Source organism: Orcinus orca, chromosome 4 (assembly GCF_937001465.1).
Source record: "Orcinus orca chromosome 4, mOrcOrc1.1, whole genome shotgun sequence".
NCBI lineage: Eukaryota > Metazoa > Chordata > Mammalia > Artiodactyla > Delphinidae > Orcinus > Orcinus orca.
Genome location: NC_064562.1, coordinates 44,654,338 through 44,678,899, shown reverse-complemented (window position 1 = coordinate 44,678,899; position 24,562 = coordinate 44,654,338). Strand labels below are relative to the sequence as shown.

The 24,562-nt window shown below is 36.9% G+C and overlaps 1 protein-coding gene across 3 annotated transcripts in view; it reads left to right on the top strand.

The window, feature by feature from the left end:
- Positions 1–24,562, top strand: part of CFAP299 (cilia and flagella associated protein 299) — a 624,040-nt gene that overhangs the window by 226,391 nt on the left and 373,087 nt on the right. For 2 of the 3 annotated variants that reach the window (XM_004280160.3, XM_004280159.3), the window contains exon 3: positions 14,009–14,099. In XM_004280160.3, the coding sequence (XP_004280208.1) occupies positions 14,009–14,099 (91 nt within the window). The remainder of the gene's footprint in view (positions 1–14,008; positions 14,100–24,562) is intronic. The other variant, XM_012536874.3, reaches the window with a different exon arrangement.

Here is a 24,562-nt window from a genome sequence, read left to right as displayed (position 1 = left end):
CACAGCTGTTCCATTGCTAGCTACATATCTTAGAGAAATTTACGCTCAGGACACATGTACAGGAAATTCTAGCAGCATGTTTATAATACACCCAAACGAGAAACAACTTTGAGGTCTATGTTACTAAAAAGGATAAATAAATAATTGTATATTCATGTAAAAGAATTCAGTGAAAGTGAGGTACAGCCCCATGCATCAGCATGTATGCAAAAATGTACATCAAATATATTAATGAAAGAAACAGTATGTTAAAAATACACACTTCATGATCCCATTTGTAGAAAGTTCAAAAACAGGCAAATTAAACTATATTGTTTGAGGATACATACTTAAGTGATAAAAGGTAATGATGATCATGAAAGTTGAAGACAGATAAGGGAAAAGCATGGGAGTGGATTTCATAAGAGTAAGAAAGTGGTTACCTGTGGTGATGATGGTGGTGGGAGATGGAGTTGTGAGCAGGAAGGAATAAGCGGAGGTCCTGGAGTGTCATTATTGTTCTATTTCTTGACTAAGTGATGAGCTACAGGGGTTGGCTTTGTCATAACAGATTAACGAAGTTTTATGCTGCTTTTATGTATGTTAGTTATATTCCACACATATAAAAGTTAAAATAGTCCTATAATGCATGTATTATTTTCATCTAAATTCACATTCAAGATAAGGAAAAGGAAGTTTTTCTCTATGCTATTTGAGGCAAATTCCTATGGTCAGGCATTTGGAATTTTTCTGTGGTTATCTGGCTTGAAATTGTTTGCACCTTGCTAAGGATAGCTGGAGAGGAACAAATAGCTTACTGCAGTAACTTAATCTAGCATATCTCAAGAGGTAAAAACTTGCTAAGTTATCCCACATGATAAAAGAAAATTTGAAATATCAAAGTTGTACCAAAGAAGTGATAAGGCAAGCAAGACAGAATATTGCAAGAAAAAATAAAATGTGGGAAACGAGTTCTGAAGGGGGAAAGAATATGCTATGAATAGAATTGTGTGCACCTCTCATCCCACTCCCACCCTGCCAGATTCATATGCTGAAACCCTAACCCCCAGTGGGATGGTATTTGGAGACTGACCTTTGGCAGGTAGTTGGGTTTAGATGAGATTATGATGATGGGGCCTTCGTGATGGGCTTAGTGCCCATATAAGAAGAGATACCAAAGAGTTTGCTCTTGTTCTCTCTCTGCTGTGTGAGGACACAGTGAGAAGGCAGCCAGCTGCAAGCTAAAGAGAAACAGAACATGCTGGTACCCTGACCTCAGACTTCCAATGTCCAGAACTGTGATAAATAAATTTCTGTTATTGAAACCATCCAGTCTGTGGGCATAATAAAATACTATGGTATTTTACTATGGCAGCCTGAGCTGATTAATACAGAGCAAATATACAATGACAAATTAAGAAAAGAAATGTGAAGATTTACCAATTTAAAAATATTCATAAAACATTTTATTGGGGGAAAAATAAGATTTTTTTCCTCCTAATTTATGTAAAGGACAAAACAAAAGGTATCATGTTGTCCTGGAAAAAATGTGCAAGATCATCACTCTCTGACAAAGCAACAGATGTCCTATGATAAAGGACTATAAAAACATATCTCCCAATTTCATACTCAGACACTCAAATGACTTATCTAAAAATTCACACATTGTTTTAACTAAAATTATATATATATTTTATCAACTTTGCAAACAATTTTTTCCATTTTGGCCTCTAAAAAATCAAAATTATATTATTTGAGACCATACAAATACACATACATACAAATAGTTTTGTCAGTAAACTCATCATGGGAAATAAAGCTGTTTATGAAAACTACTTTTTCATAAAAAGTGTGCTTGTTTCTTTAGAAGATAATATTATAGAGTTTTTATAATAAATTTTTTACTCATTTACTATTTTTTACTTTATTTTTTACTATACTCTCCATTTAATTTTTCCAAACTGAGTTACTAAAGATCCTTTTAAAGAAACTGAGGCACAGAGAGGTTGAATTACATATTGAAACAAGTGCTAATGAGTTGAATGTAAATTCTAGAAACATGAAATGTGAATGTGGGATATATAAGCAACATAATTAAATCATAAAGCCAGTAGCCTAATTTTTGAGGATTGAGAATATATTTAGTCATTCATGTAGAATTATATAAATATGTTTAGCTAATGATTAAACAAGGTTGGTAAAATTTAACTCATCCGTATGATTTTTATGCCATTTTGAAAGTGTGGAGTGTAAACAAAGATGGAGTATTTGCCTTTATAAAACTTATAGCCCTCAGATTTTGTAACAGAACTACTTCACTTCTTGAGGAAGTAACTCCTTTTGTAATATTTACTTAAGCAAGGTTTCTCAGGTCACTGACTGTTAAATAAATCTAGGTAAGTAAGAGTAATGCATGTTAAAGATTTAAGAATTCCTTACCACACCCTCGGTCTTACCTTTCTTTTCCAATATTTCTCCTTGCTGAGAAGTTTCAGGTTCTCAGATGTAGCATGCTATAATAATTGATTATTTATATAATTTGTTTTACTCTGCTGCAAATAGCTTAGGGGTTATAGACCATATCCTCTCTGTTCCCAGTTTATAGAACAAAAATACTTTTATCTTCCTCATAGAGGTTATAAGAAATGATGTAAGTCTGTGTATGTAAGACTTGAACAATATGCTCTTAATGTATTGTCAGTGTGACAGTCACATTTCTTAAGCTGATTATAAATTAATGATGTTTGGTGATTGATGATAGAGTATGATCATTTTACATTACAAGTTGTACAACTGCTAGGGGGCTTAGAGATTATTTAGCCCATTGTGAAATCCAGGTTCAGAAAAACATGATGACTTGGACTAATCAGTTGGTAAATGGATAAGAATTAAAGACTGATGTCCCATCTTATATTTCAGCTTAATTTCCATTATCTCATGCTTCCATTTAAAATACTTAACATTTTGACTATTTAAAAAACAATTCATTTTAATTAGATAAGTAATACAGTCTCCTGTGATATCCTCAGAATATTACGGATAAGGTTAAAGTCTAGTTTGATCACCAAGCCAATCCCACAACAGCATCTTTGTCGGAAGGGTGAGCAATTTCATATGGTGAATGTATCTGTTTAGATTAAGTTTAGTTAAAAATAATAGAAAAACCTAAAATGACAGTGGCTGAAACCAAATATAAACCCTTTTTAGTCTCATATTCCAGATGTCCAGATGGTGTCAATCAAGGCTGGGTTGGTCCTCCAGGGTGCCAGGGACTCTCCTTCTTTCTCTTGTTTCTCTGTAACAGTGGCCTCCCACTTAAGTCAAGATGGCAGCTGGAGCAACAGTCATTGTATGGCATTCCAACTACAGGCAAAATGACACCCCCCCCTTTAAGTACAGAAGTTGTATGTAATTTTCACTTGGATACCATTGTGCAAAAATTAGTCATATGGGCATAAGTACCTGCAAAAAAGCCTAGAAAATGTAGTCTTTATTCCAGGAAGCTACATGCTCAGGTGAAAACCAGGGTTTTATTTTTATGGAAAAAGGGAAAACAGTGTGGGTCAAAGTAAGTGTCCAGGGACAGCAAAAATTCTACTGCAATTATTTCCTTTTCCTGCCCTGCCCAGATACCTGCTAAAAGCCTCAGCTGTTTGCAAGTGAGCTAGGCCTGGCAGAATATTAGGAGTTCCTTCCCTGCTAGTGAATGGTACCTAGAAATCTATTCTTCTGACTTTTCACGTCTGATAAACCTGGGAATAATTTTGATCTTCCTTGGCACTCTCATAAACATCTACTCCCAGGAACAATAACAACAATGCAACAAAACAGTAAGTTGAAAAATATGTGATAAAATGAACAACTCACCAAATGATACTATATATGCTTTAATGGGTACACAAGTATATACGTAAACAATAGACAATAACCTTGAAGGATGCATGCAGAAATGATAATGATGGTTACCTTTGGTGTTTTGAGGCAGGAGTTGGTGATCAAATTGGACTTTAACTTATCTGTAATGTTCTAAAGATTTACAGCAAAGTCAGGTGTATTTGGGGAGGTGGGAGGAGTGGAGAGTAGACTTACTATATGGAAACCTTTAGGAGCTCTGCAGTATCTTAGCTAGATAACCATCATGTCAATTATAGGTTTTGGTTGTGAGCAATAGAAACCAATTCTAATGAACTAAATTAAAAAATGAGATTTATTGGAGGAGCACTGGTTATCATAGATTTGAAGAAAAAGTTGAATGATGAGGTTATGTAGTAGGAATTAAGGACAATCACTACAATTCCAGTTGCTTTTCATCCTTGTGTCTCTCTGTTTATGATGTAAGTTCTCTTGAGGTTAAGTGATATTGGTTAAGCTTGAGGCATATTCATTCGCTGGGGTTTGGGAGGTAAGAGTTGTGAGTGAGTGGGTACCTTAAATGACTGTGTTAACAAAGCATAGCAAGTGGGAGGGACCATTTTCCAAATAAAAATTAGGTTCTGTTATCAAAAGTAGGAAGGAATGTCAGGGAGGCAAAACCAACAGGTGTTTATGACTATCACAGAAGACCACATACCAGTCTATTTCATTCCTTCAACCATAATTTTTAGAAGTTTTATGGGTCTGTGGGAAAACATTCTGCTTTGGAGCTAAGATTAGTGATCTTAATTTACAAAAGCATCTTTATTTGGTTAAATTGCAATGAACCACATTATTTAACACATTTTGTATACCTTTAAATTTTACTCAGAAATTGTTTTCTTTATTGCTCTTGTTTACTGAGCTATCTACTCTCAGCCTTTGTTTGGTTATGCTATAGAAGCAAGGGGTACATAGGATACTGTTTACAGATATTTGCTACTCTTCCCTGGGCAGTATTATACTTTTCCATCCCATTGATTTCAGGCATGGCACTTGCTTTGGCCAATCAAATGTGAGTGGACGTGACATGAGTCTCTTACAAGCAGATGCTCTAAGAGCCAGCATGTGACCATGTTCCCTCTGCACAATAACCAAAGATGTTTCAGATAGAGGCTATTTCATGAGCCTCCCAGTTCATCCCTTCAAGATGAAGAGCCACAATCAACCTGCTATTGATGCATAGCATTATTGAGAAATAATCCTTTGTAATTATAAACCACAGACATTTGGGCCACTTGTTACTATAGCATAACCTAACCAGTCCTGATTGATACACTTGTAAAACTAATTCTCTGTTCAAACTTCACAAAGAATTTCTAACTCGTTCTGGTTTTAAATATAGACCATAAGCAGGAAATTAGGTAGAAACTGACCAGTGATGAAAAGATTAACCTGTGAGCAATGGAGAAAAAATACATGTTTTCTGGGCAAGCTTCTGACAAAATAAATTTGATATTTTGGAGATTTAATGTCAGAGCAGTGCATAGGTGTATTATAATATGGAAGACTCAATTTTGAATAGCACAATAAATTGAGAAATTTCTCAAATATCTGATTCTCTGCATTGGTACCAATGAGTAGTTTATGTATATTTAGATATTTTGATTATTAGTTGATATTGATACTATAAGCCAAGGCACATAAAACTAGAAAAGGAAAAGCTGACAAACTGTGATCAACTTAACGAGTTGAATTTATAGTTCAACAAAATTATCAGTAGGTTACATATTGTACATGCCTATATTGATTTAAAGAAACCTGGTAGTAATCTTGAACTCTTCACAAAAAGAAATCACCAGGTCTACTTCCCTTTTTAATATTTCCTTAATCTATCCCCTCTTATTTTTACCACCACTGCTTTAACTCAGGTCTTCATCATCTCTTACTAAAGCTCCCTAATTAATCTTTCCATTGTGGCTCTCCTCCATGCTATGTTTATCACAATGCCTGGATACTATTACTGAAACACAAAATTGACCATCTTATTTCCTTGCATACGACACTTGTGATTCAACATCTCCTACAAGATAAGGCTCAAGCTCCTTAATGTAGCACACAAGGCCTTCCTGGAAAGGCAGCATGGCCTAATGGTTATGAGAATCAGTTTTGGAACCAGACTGCCTGAGTTTGCAAACAGGTCTGCTCCGATTAGCTGAGTGGCCTTAACTAAATATTTACAACAGTATGTCTGTAAAAATATTAGCTTTTATTAATATTGTATGGTTTCTCCTTCACTTCCTGTGCTTACTTTCTGACTGTTTTGCAGTTACCCAAGGGCACCTGGCAGTTTTTCATCTCTGTTCTTTAATTCCTTTGAAGTTACTCAAAACTCTTTCCGTCTCCCACCACCCTCACCCCCAAACTGGCTAATGCTGTCTCATCTTTTAACACTTAGTTCAACGATGGCTTTAAAACGTAAGATTAAGTGACTTATTTATCTCTTGTAAAAATAAAATACAGTGTGTGTGTGAAAAAAAAAAAAGATTAAGTGACTTTTCCTTGAATAGGTAAGATATTTCTCTTATGATTCAATATCCATCCATATCTCTATTATTACACTTATCACATGGTATGATATTATAATGTTCCTGTATCTGTTCACCTCCATCAGACCACAGGCAACTTGAAAGCAGGAATTATGTCTCATTTATCTTTGTCCCTAGTACTGTTCCTGGTACATAATGTACATGCAATAGAAATGTTTGTTGAATATATAGAAAGTTGCTAAATAAAGAAATGCTTATTATTTCTCAAATCACTCTTGAACGCACTCTTTATTTTGTGGTTCAGTGTTGCTTGATCAAGATCACTGTGATAAATTTTCTTTAAAATTTATTTCCAAAGAAAGTCATTTCTCTCTTGAATTCTTAATGCTTTCTTTTCTTTTTTTTATTACATATTTATATTGGAGTATAATTGCTTTACAATGGTGTGTTAGTTTCTGCTTTATAACAAAGTGAATCAGTTACACATATACATATGTTCCCATATCTCTGCACTCTTGCATCTCCCTCCCTCCCAATCTCCCTATCCCACCCCTCCAGGCGGTCACAAAGCACCAAGCTGATCTCCCTGTGCTATGCGGCTGCTTCCCACTAGCTATTTATTTTACGCTTGGTAGTATATATATGTCCATGCCTCTCTCTCGCTTTGTCACAGCTTACCCTTCCACCTCCCCATATCCTCAAGTCCATTCTCTAGTAAGTGGGTGTCTTTATTCCTGTCTTACCCCTAGGTTCTTCGTGACATTTTTTCCCCTTAAATTCCATATATATGTGTTAGCAAACGGTATTTGTCTTTCTCTTTCTGACTTACTTCACTCTGTATGACACACTCTAGGTCTATCCACCTCATTAAAAATAGCTCAATTTCGTTTCTTTTTAAGGCTGAGTAATATTCCATTGTATATATGTGCCACATCTTCTTTATCCATTCATCCGATGATGGACACTTAGGTTGCTTCCATCTCCGGTCTATTGTAAATAGAGCTGCAATGAACATTTTGGTACATGACTCTTTTTGAATTATGGTTTTCTCAGGGTATATGCCCAGTAGTGGGATTGCTGGGTCATATGGTAGTTCTATTTGTAGTTTTTTAAGGAACCTCCATACTGTTCTCCATAGTGGCTGAACCAATTCACATTCCCACCAGCAGTGCAAGAGTGTTCCCTTTTCTCCAAACCCTCTTCAGCATTTATTGTTTCAAGATTTTTTGATGATGGCCATTCTGACTGGTGAGAGATGATATCTCATTCTAGTTTTGATTTGCATTTCTCTAATGATTAATGATGTTGAGCATTCTTTCATGTGTTTGTTGGCAGTCTGTATATTTTCTTTGCAGAAATGTCTATTTAGGTCTTCTGCCCATTTTTGGATTGGATTGTTTGTTTTTTTGTTATTGAGCTGCATGAGCTGCTTATAAATTTTGGAGATTAATCCTTTGTCACTTGCTTCATTTGCAAATACTTTCTCCCATTCTGAGGGTTGTCTTTTGGTCTTGTGTATGTTTCCTTTGCCTTGCAAAAGCTTTGAATTTTCATTAGATCCCATTTGTTTATTTATTGTTTTTATTTCCATTTCTCTAGGAGGTGGGTCAAAAAGGATCTTGCTGTGATTTATGTCATAGAGTGTTCTGCCTATGATTTCCTTTAAGGGTTTGATAGTTTCTGGCCTTACATTTAGGTTTTTAATCCATTTTGGGCTTATTTTTGTGTATGGTGTTAGGGAGTGATCTAATCTCATACTTCTACATGTAGCTGTCCAGTTTTCCCAGCACCACTTATTGGAGAGGCTGTCCTTTCTCCACTGTACATTCCTGCCTCCTTTATCAAAGATAAGGTGACCATATGTGCGTGGGTTTATCTCTGGGCTTTCTATCCTGTTCCATTGATCTATCTTTCTGTTTTTCTGCCAGTACCATACTGTCTTGATTACTGTAGCTTTGTAGTATAGTCTGAAGTCAGGGAGCCTGATTACTCCAGCTCCGTTTTTCGTTCTCAAGATTGCTTTGGCTATTCGGGGTCTTTTGTGTTTCCATACACATTGTGAAATTTTTTGTTCTAGTTCTGTGAAAAATGCCATTGGTAGTTTGATAGGGTTGCATTGAATCGGTAGATTGTTTTGGGTAGTAGAGTCATTTTCACAATGTTGATTCTTCCAATCCAAGAACATGGTATATCTCTCCATCTATTTGTAACATCTTTAATTTCTTTCATCAGTGTCCTATAATTTTCTGGATACAGGTCCTTTGTCTCCTTAGGTAGGTTTATTCCTAGATATTTTATTCTTTTTGTTGCAATGGTAAATGGGAGTGTTTTCTTGATTTCACTTTCAGATTTTTCATCATTAGTGTATAGGAATGCAAGAGATTTCTGTGCATTAATTTTGTATCCTGCTACTTTACCAAATTCATTGATTAGCTCTAGTAGTTTTCTGGTAGCATCTTTAGGATTCTCTATGTATAGTAACATGTCATCTGCAAACAGTGACAGCTTTACTTCTTCTTTTCCAATTTGGATTCCTTTTATTTCCTTTTCTTCTCCGATTGCTGTGGCTAAAACTTCCAAACCTATGTTGAATAAGAGTGGTGAGAGTGGGCAACCTTGTCTTCTTCCTGATCTTAAACTGAAATGCTTTCAGTTTTTCACCATTGAGGACGATGTTGGCTGTGGGTTTGTCATATATGGCCTTTATTATGTTGAGGAAAGTTCCCTCTATGCCTACTTTCTGCAGGGTTTTTTACATAAATTGGTGTTGAATTTTGTCAAAAGCTTTTTCTGCATCTATTGAGATGATCATATGGTTTTTCTCCTTCAGTTTGTTAATATGGGATATCATGTTGATTGATTTGCATATATTGAAGAATCCTTGCATTCCTGGTATAAACCCCACTTGATCATGGTGTATGATCCTTTTAATGTGCTGTTGGATTCTGTTTGTTAGTATTTTGTTGAGGATTTTTGCATCTATGTTCATCAGTGATATTGGCCTGTAGTTTTCTTTCTTTGTGACATCCTTGTCTGGTTTTGGTATCAGGGTGATGGTGGCCTCATAGAATGAGTTTGGGAATGTTCCTCCCTCTGCTATATTTTGGAAGAGTTTGAGAAGGATAGGTGTTAGCTCTTCTCTAAATGTTTGAAAGAATTCGCCTGTGAAGCCATCTGGTCCTGGGCTTGTGTTTGTTGGAAGATTTTTAATCACAGTTTCAATTTCAGTGCTCGTGATTGGTCTGTTCATATTTTCTGTTTCTTCCTGATTCAGCCTTGGCAGGTTTTGCTTTTCTAAGAATTTGTCCATTTCTTCCAGGTTGTCCATTTTATTGGCATAGAGTTGCTTGTAGTAATCTCTCATGATCTTTTGTATTTCTGCAGTGTCAGTTGTTACTTCTCCTTTTTCATTTCTAATTCTATTGATTTGAGTCTTCTCCCTATCCTGGAGAATGTTCCATGAGCACTTGAGAAAAATGTGTATTCTGTTGTTTTTGGATGGAATGTCCTATAAATATCAATTAAGTCCATCTTGTTTAATGTATCATTTAAAGCTTGTGTTTCCTTATTTATTTTCATGTTGGATGATCTGTCCATTGGTGAAAGTGGGCTGTTAAAGTCCACTACTATGAATGTGTTACTGTCGATTTCCCCTTTTATGGCTGTTAGTATTTGCCTTATGTATTGAGGTGCTCCTATGTTGGGTGCATAAATATTTACAATTGTTATATCTTCTTCTTGGATTGATCACTTGATCATTAAGTAGTTCCTTCTTTGTCTCTTCTAATAGTCTTTATATTAACGTCTATTTTGTCTGATATGAGAATTGCTACTCCAGCTTTCTTTTGGTTTTCATTTGCATGGAATATCTTTTTCCATCCCCTTACTTTCAGTCTGTATGTGTCTCTAGGTCTGAAGTGGGTCTCTTGTAGACAACATATATATGGGTCTTGTTTTTGTATCCATTCAGCTAATCTGTGTCTTTTGGTGGGAGCATTTAGTCCATGTACATTTAAGGTAATTATCGATATGTATGTTCCCATTCCCATTTTCTTAATTGTTTTAGGTTCGTTATTGTAGGTCTTTTTCTTCTCTTGTGTTTGTTGCCTAGAGAAGTTCCTTTAGCATTTGTTATTAAGCTGGTTTGGTGGTGCTGAACTCTCTCAGCTTTTGCTTGTCTGTAAAGGTTTTAATTTCTCCATCAAATCTGAATGAGATCCTTGCTGGGTAGAGTAATCTTGGTTGCAGGTTTTTCTCCTTCATCACTTTAAATATGTCCTGCCTCTCCCTTCTGGCTTGCAGAGTTTCTGCTGAAAGATCAGCTGTTAACCATTTCGGGGATTCCCTTGTGTGTTATTTGTTGTTTTTCCCTTGCTGCTTTTAATATGTTTTTTTTGTATTTAATTTTTGATAGTTTGATTAATATGTGTCTTGTCATATTTCTCCTTGGATTTATCCTGTATGGGACTCTCTGTGCTTCCAGGAGTTGATTAACTATTTTCTTTCCCATATTAGGGAAGTTTTCAACTATAATCTCTTCAAATATTTTCTCAGTCCCTTTCTTTTTCTCTTCTTCTTCTGGAACCCCTATAATTCAAATGTTGGTGCGTTTAATGTTGTCCCAGAGTTCTCTGAGACTGTCTTCAGTTCTTTTCATTCTTTTTTCTTTATTCTGCTCTGCAGTAGTTATTTCCACTATTTTATCTTCCAGGTCACTTATCTGTTCTTCTGCCTCAGTTATTCTGCTAGTGATCCCATCTAGAGTATTCTTCGTTTCATTTATTGTGTTGTTCATCATTGTTTGTTTCATCTTTAGTTCTTCTAGGTCCTTGTTAAATGGTTTTTGCATTTTGTCTATTCTATTTCCAGGATTTTGGATCATCTTTACTATCATTATTCTGAATTCTTTTTCAGGTAGACTGCCTATTTCCTCTTGAATTGTTAGGTCTGGTGGGTTTTTATCTTCCTCCTTCACCTGCTGTGTGTTTTTCTGTCTTCTCATTTTGCTTATCTTACTGTGTTTGGGGTCTCCTTTTTGCAGGCTGCAGGTTCGTAGTTCCCGCTGTTCTTGGTCTCTGTCCCCAGTGGCTAAGGTTGGTTCAATGGGTTGTGTAGGCTTCCTGGTGGAGGGGGCTAGTGCCTGTGTTCTGGTGGGTGAGGCTGGATCTTGTCTTTCTGGTGGGCAGGTCCATGTCTGGTGGTGTATTTTGGGGTGTCTGTGGACTTATTATGATTTTAGGCAGCCTCTCTGCTAATGGGTGGGGTTGTGTTCCTGTCTTGCTAGTTGTTTGGCATAGGGTGTCCAGCAGTGTATCTTGCTGGTTGTTGAGTGAATCTGGGTGCTGGTGTTGAGATGGAGATCTCTGGGAGATTTTCGCCATTTGATATTATGTGGAGCTGGGAGGTCTCTTGTGGACCAGTGTCCTGAAGATGGCTCTCCCACCTCAGAGGTACAGCACTGACTCCTGGCTGCAGCACCAAGAGCCTTTCATCCACACGGCTCAGAATAAAAGGGAGAAAAAGTAGAAAGAAAGAATTAGTAGATGTAGAAAGAAAGAGAGAAAGATAGAAGGAAAGATAGAAGGAAAGAAAGAAAGAAAAGAGGGAGGGAGGGGGAAAGAAGGAAGGAAGGAGGGAAGAAAGGGAAAAAGAAAGAAAGAAGATAAAGTAAAAAAAAGGTAAAATATAATAAAGTTATTAAAATAAAAAATAATTGTTAAGAAAAAAAAATTAAAAAAAAAAATGGACGGATAGAACCCTAGGACAAATGGTGGAAGCAAAGCTATACAGACAAAATCTCACACAGTAGCATACACCTACACACTCACAAAAAGAGGAAAAGGGGAAAAAATCATAAATCTTGCTCTCAAAGTCCACCTCCTCAATTTGGGATGATTCGTTGTCTATTCAGTTATTCCACAGATGCAGGGTACCTCAAGTTGATTGTGGAGCTTTAATCCGCTGCTTCTGAGGCTGCTGGGAGAGATATCCCTTTCTCTTCTTTGGTCTCACAGCTGCCAGGGCCTCAGCTTTGGGTTTGGCCCCGCCTCTGTGTGTAGGTCGCCGGAGGGCGTCTGTTCTTCGCTCAGACAGGACGGGGTTAAAGGAGCAGCTGCTTCGGGGGCTCTGGCTCACTCAGGCCGGGGGGGGGGGTGGGGTGGGGAGGGAGGGGCATGGAGTGTGGGGCGGGCCTGCGGCGGCAGAGGCCGGCATGACGTTGCACCAGCCTGAGGCGCGCTGTGCGTTCTCCTGGGGAAGTTGTCCCTGGATCTCGGGACCCTGGCAGTGGCGGGATGCACAGGCTCCCCGGGAGGGGAGGTGTGGATAGTGACCTGTGCTCGCACACAGGCTTCTTGGTGGCAGCAGTAGCAGCCTTAGCGTCTCATGCCCGTCTCTGGGGTCCGCGCTTTTAGCCGCGGCTTGCGCCCGTCTCTGGAGCTTCTTTAAGCAGGGCTCTTAATCCCCTCTCCTCGTGCACCAGGAAACAAAGAGGGAAGAAAAAGTCTCTTGCCTCTTCTGCAGCTCCAGACGTTTTCCCGGACTCCCTCCCGGCTAGCTGCAGTGCACTAACCCCCTGCAGGCTGTGTTCACGCCGCCAACCCCAGTCGTCTCCCTGGGTTCCGACCTCCGAAGCCTGAGCCTCAGCTCCCAGCCCCACCTGCCCCGGCGGGTGAGCAGAGAAGCCTCTCGGGCTGGTGAGTGCTGGTCGGCACCGATCCTCTGTGTGGGAATCTCCCCGCTTTGCCCTCCGCACCCCTGTTGCTGTGCTCTCCTCCGCGGCCCCGAAGCTTCCCCCTCTGCCACCCGCAGTCTCCGCCAGCGAAGGGCCCTCCCAGTGTGTGGAAACCTTTCCTCCTTCACAGCTCCCTCCCACTGGTGCAGGTCCCGTCCCTATCCTTTTGGCTGTGTTTATTCTTTTTTCTTTTGCCCTACCCAGGTACGTGGAGAGTTTCTTGCCTTTTGGGAGGTTTGAGGTTTTCTGCCAGCGTTCAGTAGGTTTTCTGTAGGAGTTGTTCCTCGTGTAGATGTATTTCCGGTGTATCTGTGGGGAGGAAGGTGATCTCCATGTCTTACTCTTCCGCCATCTTCCCCTCTTCTCTCTAATGCTTTCTTTTATCTGGCAAAGATAACCTAGTTTCCTGTCTTGCCTTGATTATCTCCACTCATAAAACTAAAACAGTGCTCTGTTCCAGTAACTGAATTGGCTTAAGTGGCTAATATTTTAGTTTTCTTATATTAAATTAATAAATTGTACTTAAATTACAGGCAATTTAAAATTATTTTTTGTAGTGAGGGGAATAAATATATTGAATTTTCATGGCATGATAAAAAGAATAATATGGGCACATAAATGGAATTAACTGTATCTGGTGTCAGTATTGATATTATTTATAAACTTGATTCCAATTATTTGTAAATACTGTATAACTGTTTGAAATTAAATTGAAGTATCTAATAGATTATAATAATTGTTTATGGTTTATAATGATTTTGTATAATGTGTATATATAGTTTTAGTGTTAAAGGGATTGTCACTTGGAATAAACAAGCATTGTTTTTTGTACCCAGGGTATTTTCAACATATTTGTTTATCTAATATATTATAACTGAAGACCTGCTTTTTATAGGACATTAACAAGTGCTGGTAAAGACCTGCATGATAATTTTCTGAAGGCTCTGGCAGTGAGAGAAGAAGACAATCGCAATGGAATAGTGAGCGTGAGTACATTTCATTCAAAGGCTAAAAATGTATACCTTAAAGGCACAGTTAGTATATAATATATAGTTAGTTAATAACATAACGTTTACTACTGTCTCTGAAAGGTAATTCATGAGGGATGTAATATAGCTCTTTATTATTTATATATTATAAGAATATAGGTAGAAAAAAATTATTCCAATTTACATCTGTAGAAGTAGCCAAATGGTGAAAAATATTAGTAGTATTCTGTGTATCTGTTGTGGGGAAAATGTCTGTATTTGGCAGACTGGTTGTCATCTCCAACTCTGTGCTACTCCTATGTTGAAACTTCATGCTTCTTTTCAACCCAAGCTCCTACTACACTTCTCCAAATCATGTCATCCACTCATCCCCAATGTTTTCCCCCACCTACCTGATTTGTGCTACCCCTATAGTCGTCCTATCGTCCTATCTGAGGAGGTGTGATAGAAACCACATAATGGAGAGATATGATTTTGAATCATACAAGGAGAGCATGCTCTTGCTTTATTAAAATATGTGCTAGATCAAATATTTAAAATTTCTAATATTATTTGGAATATTTGCTTTCATGTTTGCTAATATAATATTGGTGATAACAGTCTTCTCTAAGTCTCAAAATGTTCCAAGTTAAGGATAAAAATAGACAAATATTCATGCTGAAACTGTAATAGTGAATTACAGAAAAATAATCAGAAGTAGTACAATGAAAAATTTAGAGCAACAGAAAAATATGTTATAAGGATGTCTATTTTTACCAAAGTTTTCTCAATAAAAAAGTTGGCATTTTTCTCACTATCATGTCCCTTGAAAATTTCACATGCAGATAAAATCCTCAGTGTTCTTCAGAAAGAAAAACAAATCATGCCTTCATTAGAGAATTGTATAGAATGATCCTGGACTTGAAAGCAGGGAAAGTTTCTTGGTGGAAGTGGGCTGAGTGAGGTTGGAAATATGGGTGGGGACTAGACTTAGTCAGTCACAACAGAAAAGTTTGGAATTTATCTGATCATTAATAGAAGGAGAAGATAGAAAGGTAGGAAGAAAGGCAGAAAAATGTGGTGATATAGGAATCCAAGGTAAGGACTTTCAAGAAGGAACAAACGATCATCAGTGATCAAGTAGGATAAGAACTGAAAAAGGATCTGTTGTATTTGGGAACATGCACATTTAAAAGAAAAAAAAAAATTGACAAGAACAAATTTCATTCATAGGAAGGATAGAAATAAGGTTTCTTAGGGTTGAAAAAAAAAAATGGCCCATGGTTAAACAGTAGCATCAACAAACACAAACAGCTTTAGAGACGCTAGGCCCATGTTTTTTTTACTGCAATGGTGTACTTCCTCTCAAAAATGTCTTTTTAACCTTTCTATCCTATTGGTATTTCCTTTAACAATGAATGATGGCATCATCCACTCATTTACCCAGATCAGATGTTAGTTATAATAAACTTTCTTTTTTTTAAGTCTTTATTGAATTTGTTACAATATTGCTTCTGTTTTTTATGTTTTGGTTTTTTGGCCACGAGGCATGTGGGATCTAGCTCCCTGACTAGGGATGGAACCTGCACCCCCTCCATTGGAGGTGAAGTCTTAACCACTGGCCTGCCGAGGAAGTCCCATAATAAACTCTTTATTCTCTTTCACCCATGTTGAATGAGCCACTAAGTTCTTCTAAATGTGTCAAATCGCTTCACTTTTCACCATCTCAAATACCATTTATCTAGATTCAAACACCCTTCATATCTTAAATATATTACTGTAACAGCCTCCTAAATGATACACCTGTGTATTTTCTTGGCCAACTCCCATCCATTTTCCAGTCACTCAACATATATTTCTTGTGTACCTGCTCAAGCCTGGAACTGTTTTAGTCGCTGGGACACTGGGGCACTGCTGAATCTATGACCTTAAACTGTTTATATTTTAGAGAGGGAGATAAAAAATTAGTAAACAAAATAAAAATGGAACAATTAATTTCAGCTCTGGATAGGTGCTATGAAGAACATAGAATTAGAATATGGAATATAGAGAGATTGAATAGACAGTGGTTGGTTGCTTTATCTACTGTATACAGGAAAAATTACTTTAAGGAGGTGACATCTGTTGAGACTTGAATGAAATGAGGAAGATAGCCATGGAATTTGAAGGGTGAGATACCCCAAAGAGATAAATATTTGAGAGGGAGAAATATCCCAAGAAGAAGGAACATGTATTAAAATTTCCTGCGATAACAGCAATCATGGCATATTCAAGAGATGGTAAGAAGACCAGAATGGCTGGAAGGCAGCTATTGAAGGGAATTAGAAAATCAGATGAGATCAGAGAGGAGGTCAGCAGCCAGATCATGTAGGTTTTAAGGAATTTTGATTTTATCTTTTTTTAAATTTTTATATTTATTCTTTTATTATTGTGATAGAAAGTTGGTGGACAGATGATCTTTAGCAGAGAAGTGACCCGATCTGGTTTACACTTTAGAAAGATTGATCTCATTGTTGCTGTGTGGGGTAGAAGAATGTGGTAAAGAAGTGTAGAGCCAGAAGCAAGGAGATAAGTTAGGGAGCTCTTATAATCAACCAGCAAGAGATGAAACTCTCAAAACATCATGGTTGTAGTTGAGATGGAGGGAAGTTACTGAATTGTGTCTATGTTTTGGAGGCAAAGCAGACAGGACTCACTGATGGATTGGATGTGGAATATTAAAAAGAGGAAATTAGGATGACTTCTAGGTTTTTAGTTTGAACAGGTGGGGATGATGGTGGCACTTACTGTGATAGGGAAACTTATTTCAGGAATCAATAATGAAATAGCTCTGTTTGGGCTATATTAATTTTGTGATGCCTATTAAATATCCAAGTGGAGAAGTTGATTGGTTACTTACATATATTGGTTTGGAACTTGGGAGAAGTTTTGGCTAGGATATAAATCTGAAAGCTATCAACATCTAAATGGTATGTTAAGTCATGGGCTTGCAAAAGTTTACCAGGCAGAGAGTGCGGGTAGAAAGAATGAGGTTCTATGACAGATTTTTAGGACACTGCAACATTTAGAGGTCTGAAATGTGTGAAAGAACTAGCTAAGGAACCTGAGAAGTAACAGGTAGGAGAAAAATCAGGTGAGAGCCATGCTATAGACATGGGAAAAGAAAAAATTTCAAAGGCAGGAATGCTCACCATGTCAAATGCTGCTGAGAGGTTAAATAAGATGATCTGTTAGTTTCTCATGGCTGCCATAACAAGTTATCACAAACTGAGTGGCTTGAAACAACAGAAATTTGTTCTCTCACAGTTCTTCTGGAGGCCAGAAATCTGAAGTCAGGGTGTCAGCAGAACCGTTCTGAAGCGTCTAGGGGAGACTCTATTCCATGCCTTTCCCTTAGCTTCTGGTGTGTCTGAGAGTCATTGGTGTTCTTTGGTTTGTAGAGACATCACTCTAACCTCTGCCTCCATCATCACATGGCATTCTCCTTATGTATCTGTATCTCTGTCTTCTTTTCTTATAAAGGCACCAGTCATTGGATTAGCACCCCCTCCCCTGGTTGAATACGACTTAATATTAATTCCATTACACCTACAAAGAGCCTATTTCCAAATAAGGTTATTTTCACAGGTACCAAGTGTTAAGATCTCAACATATCTTTTGGAGCGGGGGGGGGGGACATACAAATGATGAAAAGTTTGCTATTGTTTTTGGCTAAGTAAGTATCATTGAGTATGTTGTTGAGGGCTGTTTCAGTGGAGGGCTGTGGTTAAATGTCTCGTTGGAGTATGTATAGAAAAGAAGAAAGTGTGTAAGTGAAGATAAGGAGGTCAACTATTTTTGAGGATTTTTGCAGTGAAGTCTAACATAGATGTTGAATGACAGCTGGTACAGGGCTGGGGGTCTAGAAAGTTTGTTTTAAGATGGATAATATTAACCAAATTTATGTTAACGGGAATGACCCAGTAGAGAGAGGGATATTGATGGCACAGTGAACAAAGGGGATCTTTGCTGGGATTCAGAGCACCAGGAAAGGGTTTGTCTTTGAGAGGGGCAGAAGCCACTAGCAGGAGGAAAGAAAGAGTATATAGGCACATCTGCCAAATAGGTTGATGGATTTAGATTTGGGAAGATGAGATAGCTCTGCTGTGAGTTTATCTATTTTTTTTTTTCTACATTGCTACTCCAAATGACCTTTAATTACATCGTTATGGGTTTTTTCCCCTTAGAAAATATCATAAATTTAACTTTTTTTAAGTCATTTAATGTTGGGTAGGTTGTCATTGATTTGGAAAGAAGCGTCTTTTTTAGATTTATAGCTTGCTTGCTGACTTTGAAAATAACATATGGTCATTTATTTGGGCCTTTGAATTTGTGATACTATTATAATCAGCAGACTACATATCATTGTATCAAGGGTGGCATTTAAGGCTTAATTTTGTATGTCCTAGTCTTGTCTTAATGAAGACTCCAAATAGTTTTAGAGCAAACAATTTACAACAGAATACAATATATTTTAGAAAGATCTAATTATTAGGATCATGGGCTTACTTTAAAATCCATTTACTAACTGGATATGCTTTTTTAAAAGTAGTCCTATAAAATATACAATATTCATGAGATTTGAATCTATATTAATTTACTGTCAGCAGAAATTACATGTGAATTTTATGAGGTCTGAACTCTCTGAGGGAAATGACTATTTCCTGAGCATTGAGATTTCTCTACATAATGTGTAGGGTCAAAATAAATGGAGAACTTCAACCCAGAGGCACATTTGCTACTCTTTTTGTTTCATCTTATTGAAAGTACATACGAGAAAAAATTATGTTAGAGTTTTAGAACTGACGTAGCTGACTTGACCTGCATGGCCTAATAAGGTTTGAAGGCTAATTTCATAGCAATTTTCCTAGGTAATTTTCTTTAAATGTAGCTAGGAAGTTAGAAGAAGATTAGATTTACTTTCCCACACTCATAACTTTTTATTTTATTTTTAAGTTTGGTGATCCCAGGTTTCAAATGCTATTTAGTGTAATTGGATCTTGCTCTGAGTGTCCTCTTTCTCCCTCTGGTCAACTAATTGCAAATGTGATTTATTAGTTTTCTCCACTTAGGCTTTGAATTTACTCTGCTATAGAGCCTGGAGCTTAGGAAAACAGCACTCCTCTCTGCCCCCTCATCTCCAGGGGCCTCCACCCTAATATTTTCAATGTGCAAGTTATAGGATTATTTGCTTATTATATACATTTATACCATTCCCACAAAGCTGCTGCTTGGGTGTGTAGTCTTGGGCTATGCCCTGGGAGAGAATAGGGTTTTATGAAAATTAGAAATTTATATAGCTGCTATTTAAAGAATAAAAATTCTTGCAAATGTACTTCCTTTAAAGCTTTCAGTGGCTCAGTGGGTCAGATGTTCTAGATATAGATATTGTTTAGATAAGTCCGTTTTTAAGAAGCTTGTAGTAAGCCAGAGGTAACTCAATTTAATTCAAGAATTAGTATTATTTCATGATTGCCTCTGAATTTTGTATATAATATATACAAAATAATGTGTATGTATAATATATGAATATGTATATATACACATATATACACACATATACAAGCACTATATATAAGCATATATATATATATGTATGTATAAGCACACATTTCTTTTTTTACATCTTTTCCAAAATACTCTGTTTTAAATTACTATGATGCTCCATGCATTTTGTTTAGACAAAACATTGAGCCTTATGTGTAATTCATGTACAAAAATGTTTGAAAGGATTAATTGTGTAGTACTTCAAATGACAGCTACAATAAGTATTTTTTCTTAGTAATATAACTATTTAATTTTATTTTAAATGTGAGCTATTCATATAAGAAAACATTTCTACCTCATGACTCATGTATTTCAGATTTAAAACTTTTTAAAAGACTAACCATTTTCTTCTCATTGGTAAGCAGATTTATTGTTTCCTGGGAAAGTGTAGTTTTCTTATTGCTCATGCTATGAAGTGTTTAACACTGCCACCACAATGACCCATTTATTAAGTGTATGTTTATAACAAGTGCTTGGGAAAGCACGTTAAACAGGCCTGGTTCTAGATATCCAGAAACTCAGATCAGAGGCAAATCATAGTGATGCTAGCGGACATTAAAAAATTCACAGAGAACTGAACACATTGTGTGAACATATGGGATAGTGCAAAATGCATTTTCTCAGAAAAATCAGTGGAAATGTTAAATAATTAAATATTTAAATGAGAGTGGGATTGAAGGGAAATTTTTTTCTACAATTTCCAGAAATGTCTTAATAGAAATGCTTGAATTACAGAGGATTCTTGAATGAAGATGTTACATCCTGAGGGCATTTCATGTTCATGATAGAGACTAAGGAAAATATTTGAGGTCAAGATGTGATGATTGTATAAAGAAAAGACTAGATAGACAACAGAGTGAAGAGATAAAATGAGTTCTTCTGAGACAGTAGTATCCAATTTCTTTCTAAACTGCTCTGAGTTTTTTATATAGTTGATTAATCTTTTTTCTCTCCTATCTTGGTGTCTGTGACATGATTATCTTATAGTTTTCCAATTTTCTTCTGATTTTGATCTCAGTCCCTTTCTTGGGCTGACCACCATATACCTCCATTTGACCTGCATCTCTTCCACTATACACATTTTCCCTTGGTGAATCACCCAGACCCATGAACTCACTAACTGTATGCTTCTTGCTACAGAGGCTTAGCTCTTTGTTGTCCATCTATTTATTAATTTATTCACTTATTTAGTAAATGGTGATAACTGGTTCTGTGCAAGGCATTATATGAGCTTCTGGGGATACAGTGGATGGCAAGTGCCTTACAGAGCTTAGAGTTGCTTGGAAAAGAAAGTGTATGATCAAGTAAACATACAGATAAAGCAAAATTGCAACTGTGATAAGTGCTATGAATGAAAAACACAAAAAGTTCTGATTGCATTTAAGTAGGTTGAGAGATGATATGGTCAGAGTTTTAGACAAAAAAGATCAGTGTGCTATCAATATAGAGAATAATTTATAGAAAGCATAAAGCAGATGCTTTATTTTTTGCAATGTAATAAATGCATTGCAAGATCTGATAAGAGAAGATGAGATGGTAGCCTGGACCAGGAAGATGATAGGGAAGATAAAGAAGATTTGAGAGTTATTTAGAAGGTAAAGTGGGTAGGAATTGGTGACAGTTAGGATATGGCTAAGGAGGGAGCTGAGGCAAAGGGAGTGGCCATGGATAATTGGCCTTCACAGCTGGATAGTAGGTGCTGCTACTCTTTGAGACATGGGGCAGTGAAAGATGGGGAATGGGGTACAGAGATCATGGGTCTGATTTTGGACATACTGAGTTTGAGTTGTCTTTGACGAAAGAAGTTGTTGAGATGTTAAGTAGAGAGCTGGAGAAGAAGATCTAAACTCTATTCCAGTGTTTATCTCCACATTGCTATACCTCAGATGCTTACATTTAATCTATAGCTAAATCAAATTTCTGTTCCTCTTTTATTCCTCAGTTATCACACCCAGTTGGTGACCAAACCTGGTCAACTCTACCTTGTAAATATGTCTCAAATAAATGTGGGAGATGTGGCAAGAAAGCCAAAGTGGTGGGTGACAGCCAGCTCGGAGGGCTCTGTTGTGCTGTGCTCAGTAGCGTGGGTAATGCCCTGAAGATGATGGCTGTCCATGAAAGAATTTAGACAAATGGTCCATGTGATCCAATGTGTATTTTAAGAGTACATCGGGGACAGGATGTAAGGAAAAGCACGTGTCTGTAGAGATAGGAGATGAGATATGAGACAGGGAGATCAACTGAGAGGCCACTGTAACATTTCAGATAGATAATAAAAGGCTGGGATAAAGAAATGACAGAATGAGTGGTGGGAAAGGATGGATTTGTGTAATTCAGGAGATAACTTTGTTTTTTTGATAAGGAAATTGTGAGAGGAAGTTTTGAATACTGTTTATGCATTTCTGTTTGGGGGATTCAATGGAGCATATAAACAGCTGATGATAATTTTATTTATGGGAAGAGAAGTGTGATCCTGGCTTTAGAGGATTTAGTGTAGTTCAGTGGCTAAGAGCATAGAACTTGCAGTAGACAGTAACTAGTCTAAAGTTCCAGATTTACTATTTACCCAGTATTACAAATTTCTAAAGGACTATGCTACTTTTCCCTAAACCACAATGTCCTGCTCTGTAATGTAGAGATTAAAAGGGTACCCTCATCTTAATAATGATTGAGTATTGAAAAGAAAATAAAGGTTAAACATTTGGCACACTGCATGATACATGACAAGTATTTAATAATGTGGACCAGTCCCTCCCATCAGGAAACTTGCTCAAGCCTCTTAGATAGCCTCATCCACCAGGGGGCAGACAGCAGAAGCAAGAAGAACTACAATCCTGCAGCCTGTGGAAAAAAAACCCACATTCACAGAAAGATAGACAAGATGAAAAGGCAGAAGGCTATGTCCCAGATAAAGGAACAAGATAAAACCCCAGAAAAACAACTAAATGAAGTGGAGATAGGCAACCTTCCAGAAAAAGAATTCAGAAAACTGATAGTGAAGATGATCCAGGACCTCAGAAAAAGAATGGACGCAAAGATTGAAAAGATGCAAGAAATGTTTAACAAACACCTAGAAGAATTAAAGAACAAACAAACAGAGATGACAAAACAGTAACTGAAATGAAAAATACACTAGAAGGAATCAATAGCAGAACTGAGGCAGAAGAATGGTTAAGTGACCTGGAAGACAGAATCGTGGAATTCACGGCTGCAGAACACAATAAAGTAAAAAGAATGAAAAGAAATGAAGACAGCCTAAGAGACCTCTGGGACAACATTAAACACAACAACATTCACATTAAAGGAGTCCCAGAAGGAGAAGAGAGAGAGAAAGGACCCAAGAGAATATTTGAAGAGATTATAGTAGAAAATTTCCCTAACATGAGAAAGGAAATAGCTACCCAAGTCTAGGAAGGGCAGAGAGTTCCAGGCAGGGTAAACCAAGGAGAAACACACTGAGACACATAGTAATCAAATTGACAAAAATTAAAGACAAAGAAAAATTATTGAAAACAACAAGGGAAAGATGGCAAATAATATACAAGGGAATTCCCTTAAGGTTAACAGCTGATTTCTCAGCGGAAACTCTAAAAGCCAGAAGGGAGAGGCATGACATATTTAAAGTGATGAAAGGGAAGAACCTACAACCAAGATTACTTTACCCGGCAAGGATCTCATTCAGATTCGATGGAGAAATCAAAAGCTTTACAGACAAGCAAAAGCTAAGAGAATTCAGCACCATCAAACCAGCTTTACAACAAATGCTAAAGGAACTTCTCTAAGTGGGAAACACAAGAGAAGAAAAAGACCTACAAAAACAAACCCAAAACAATTTAAAAAATGGTAATAGGAACATACATATCAACAATTACCTTAAACATGAATGGAATAAATGCTCTAACCAAAAGACACAAACTCGCTGAATGAATACAAAAACAAGACCCATATATATGCTGTCTATAAGAGACCCACTTCAGACCTAGGGAAACATAGAGACTGAAAGTGAGGTGATGGACAAAGATATTCCATGCAAATGGAAATCAAAAGAAAGATAGAGTAGCAATATTCATATCAGATAATATAGACTCTAAAATAAAGAATGTTACAAGAGACAAGGAAGGACACTACATAATGATCAAGGGATCAATCCAAGAAGATATAACAATTATAAATATATATCTACCCAACATAGGAGCACCTCATACATAAGGCAACTGCTAACAGTTATAAAAGAGGAAATCAACAGTAGCACAATAATAGTGGGGGACTTTAACACCTCACTTACACCAATGGACAGATCATCCAAGCAAAAAATTAATAAGGAAACACAAGCTTTAAATGACACAATAGACCAGATAGATTTAATTGATATTTATAGGACATTCCATCCCAAAACAGCAGATTACACTTTCTTCTCAAGTGCGCACGGAGCATTCTCCAGGATAGATCACACTTCGGGTCACAAATCAAGCCTCAGTAAATTTAAGAAAATTGAAATCATATCAAGCATCTTTTCTGACCACAACGCTATGAGATTAGAAATGAATTACAGGGAAAAAAACGTAAAAAACACAAACACATGGAGGCTAAACAATACGTTACTAAATAACCAAGAGATCACTGAAGAAATCAAAGAGGAAATCAAAAAATACCTAGAGACAAATGACATTGCAAACACAATGATCCAAAATCTATGGGATGCAGCAAAAGCAGTTCTAAGAGGGAAGTTTATAGCAATACAAGCCCACCTCAAGAAACAAGAGAAATCTCAAATAAACAATCTAACCTTACACCTAAAGGAACTAGAGAAAGAAGAACAAACAAAACCAAAAGGTAGTAGAAGGGAAGAAATAATAAAGATCAGAACAGAAATAAATGAAATAGAAACAAAGAAA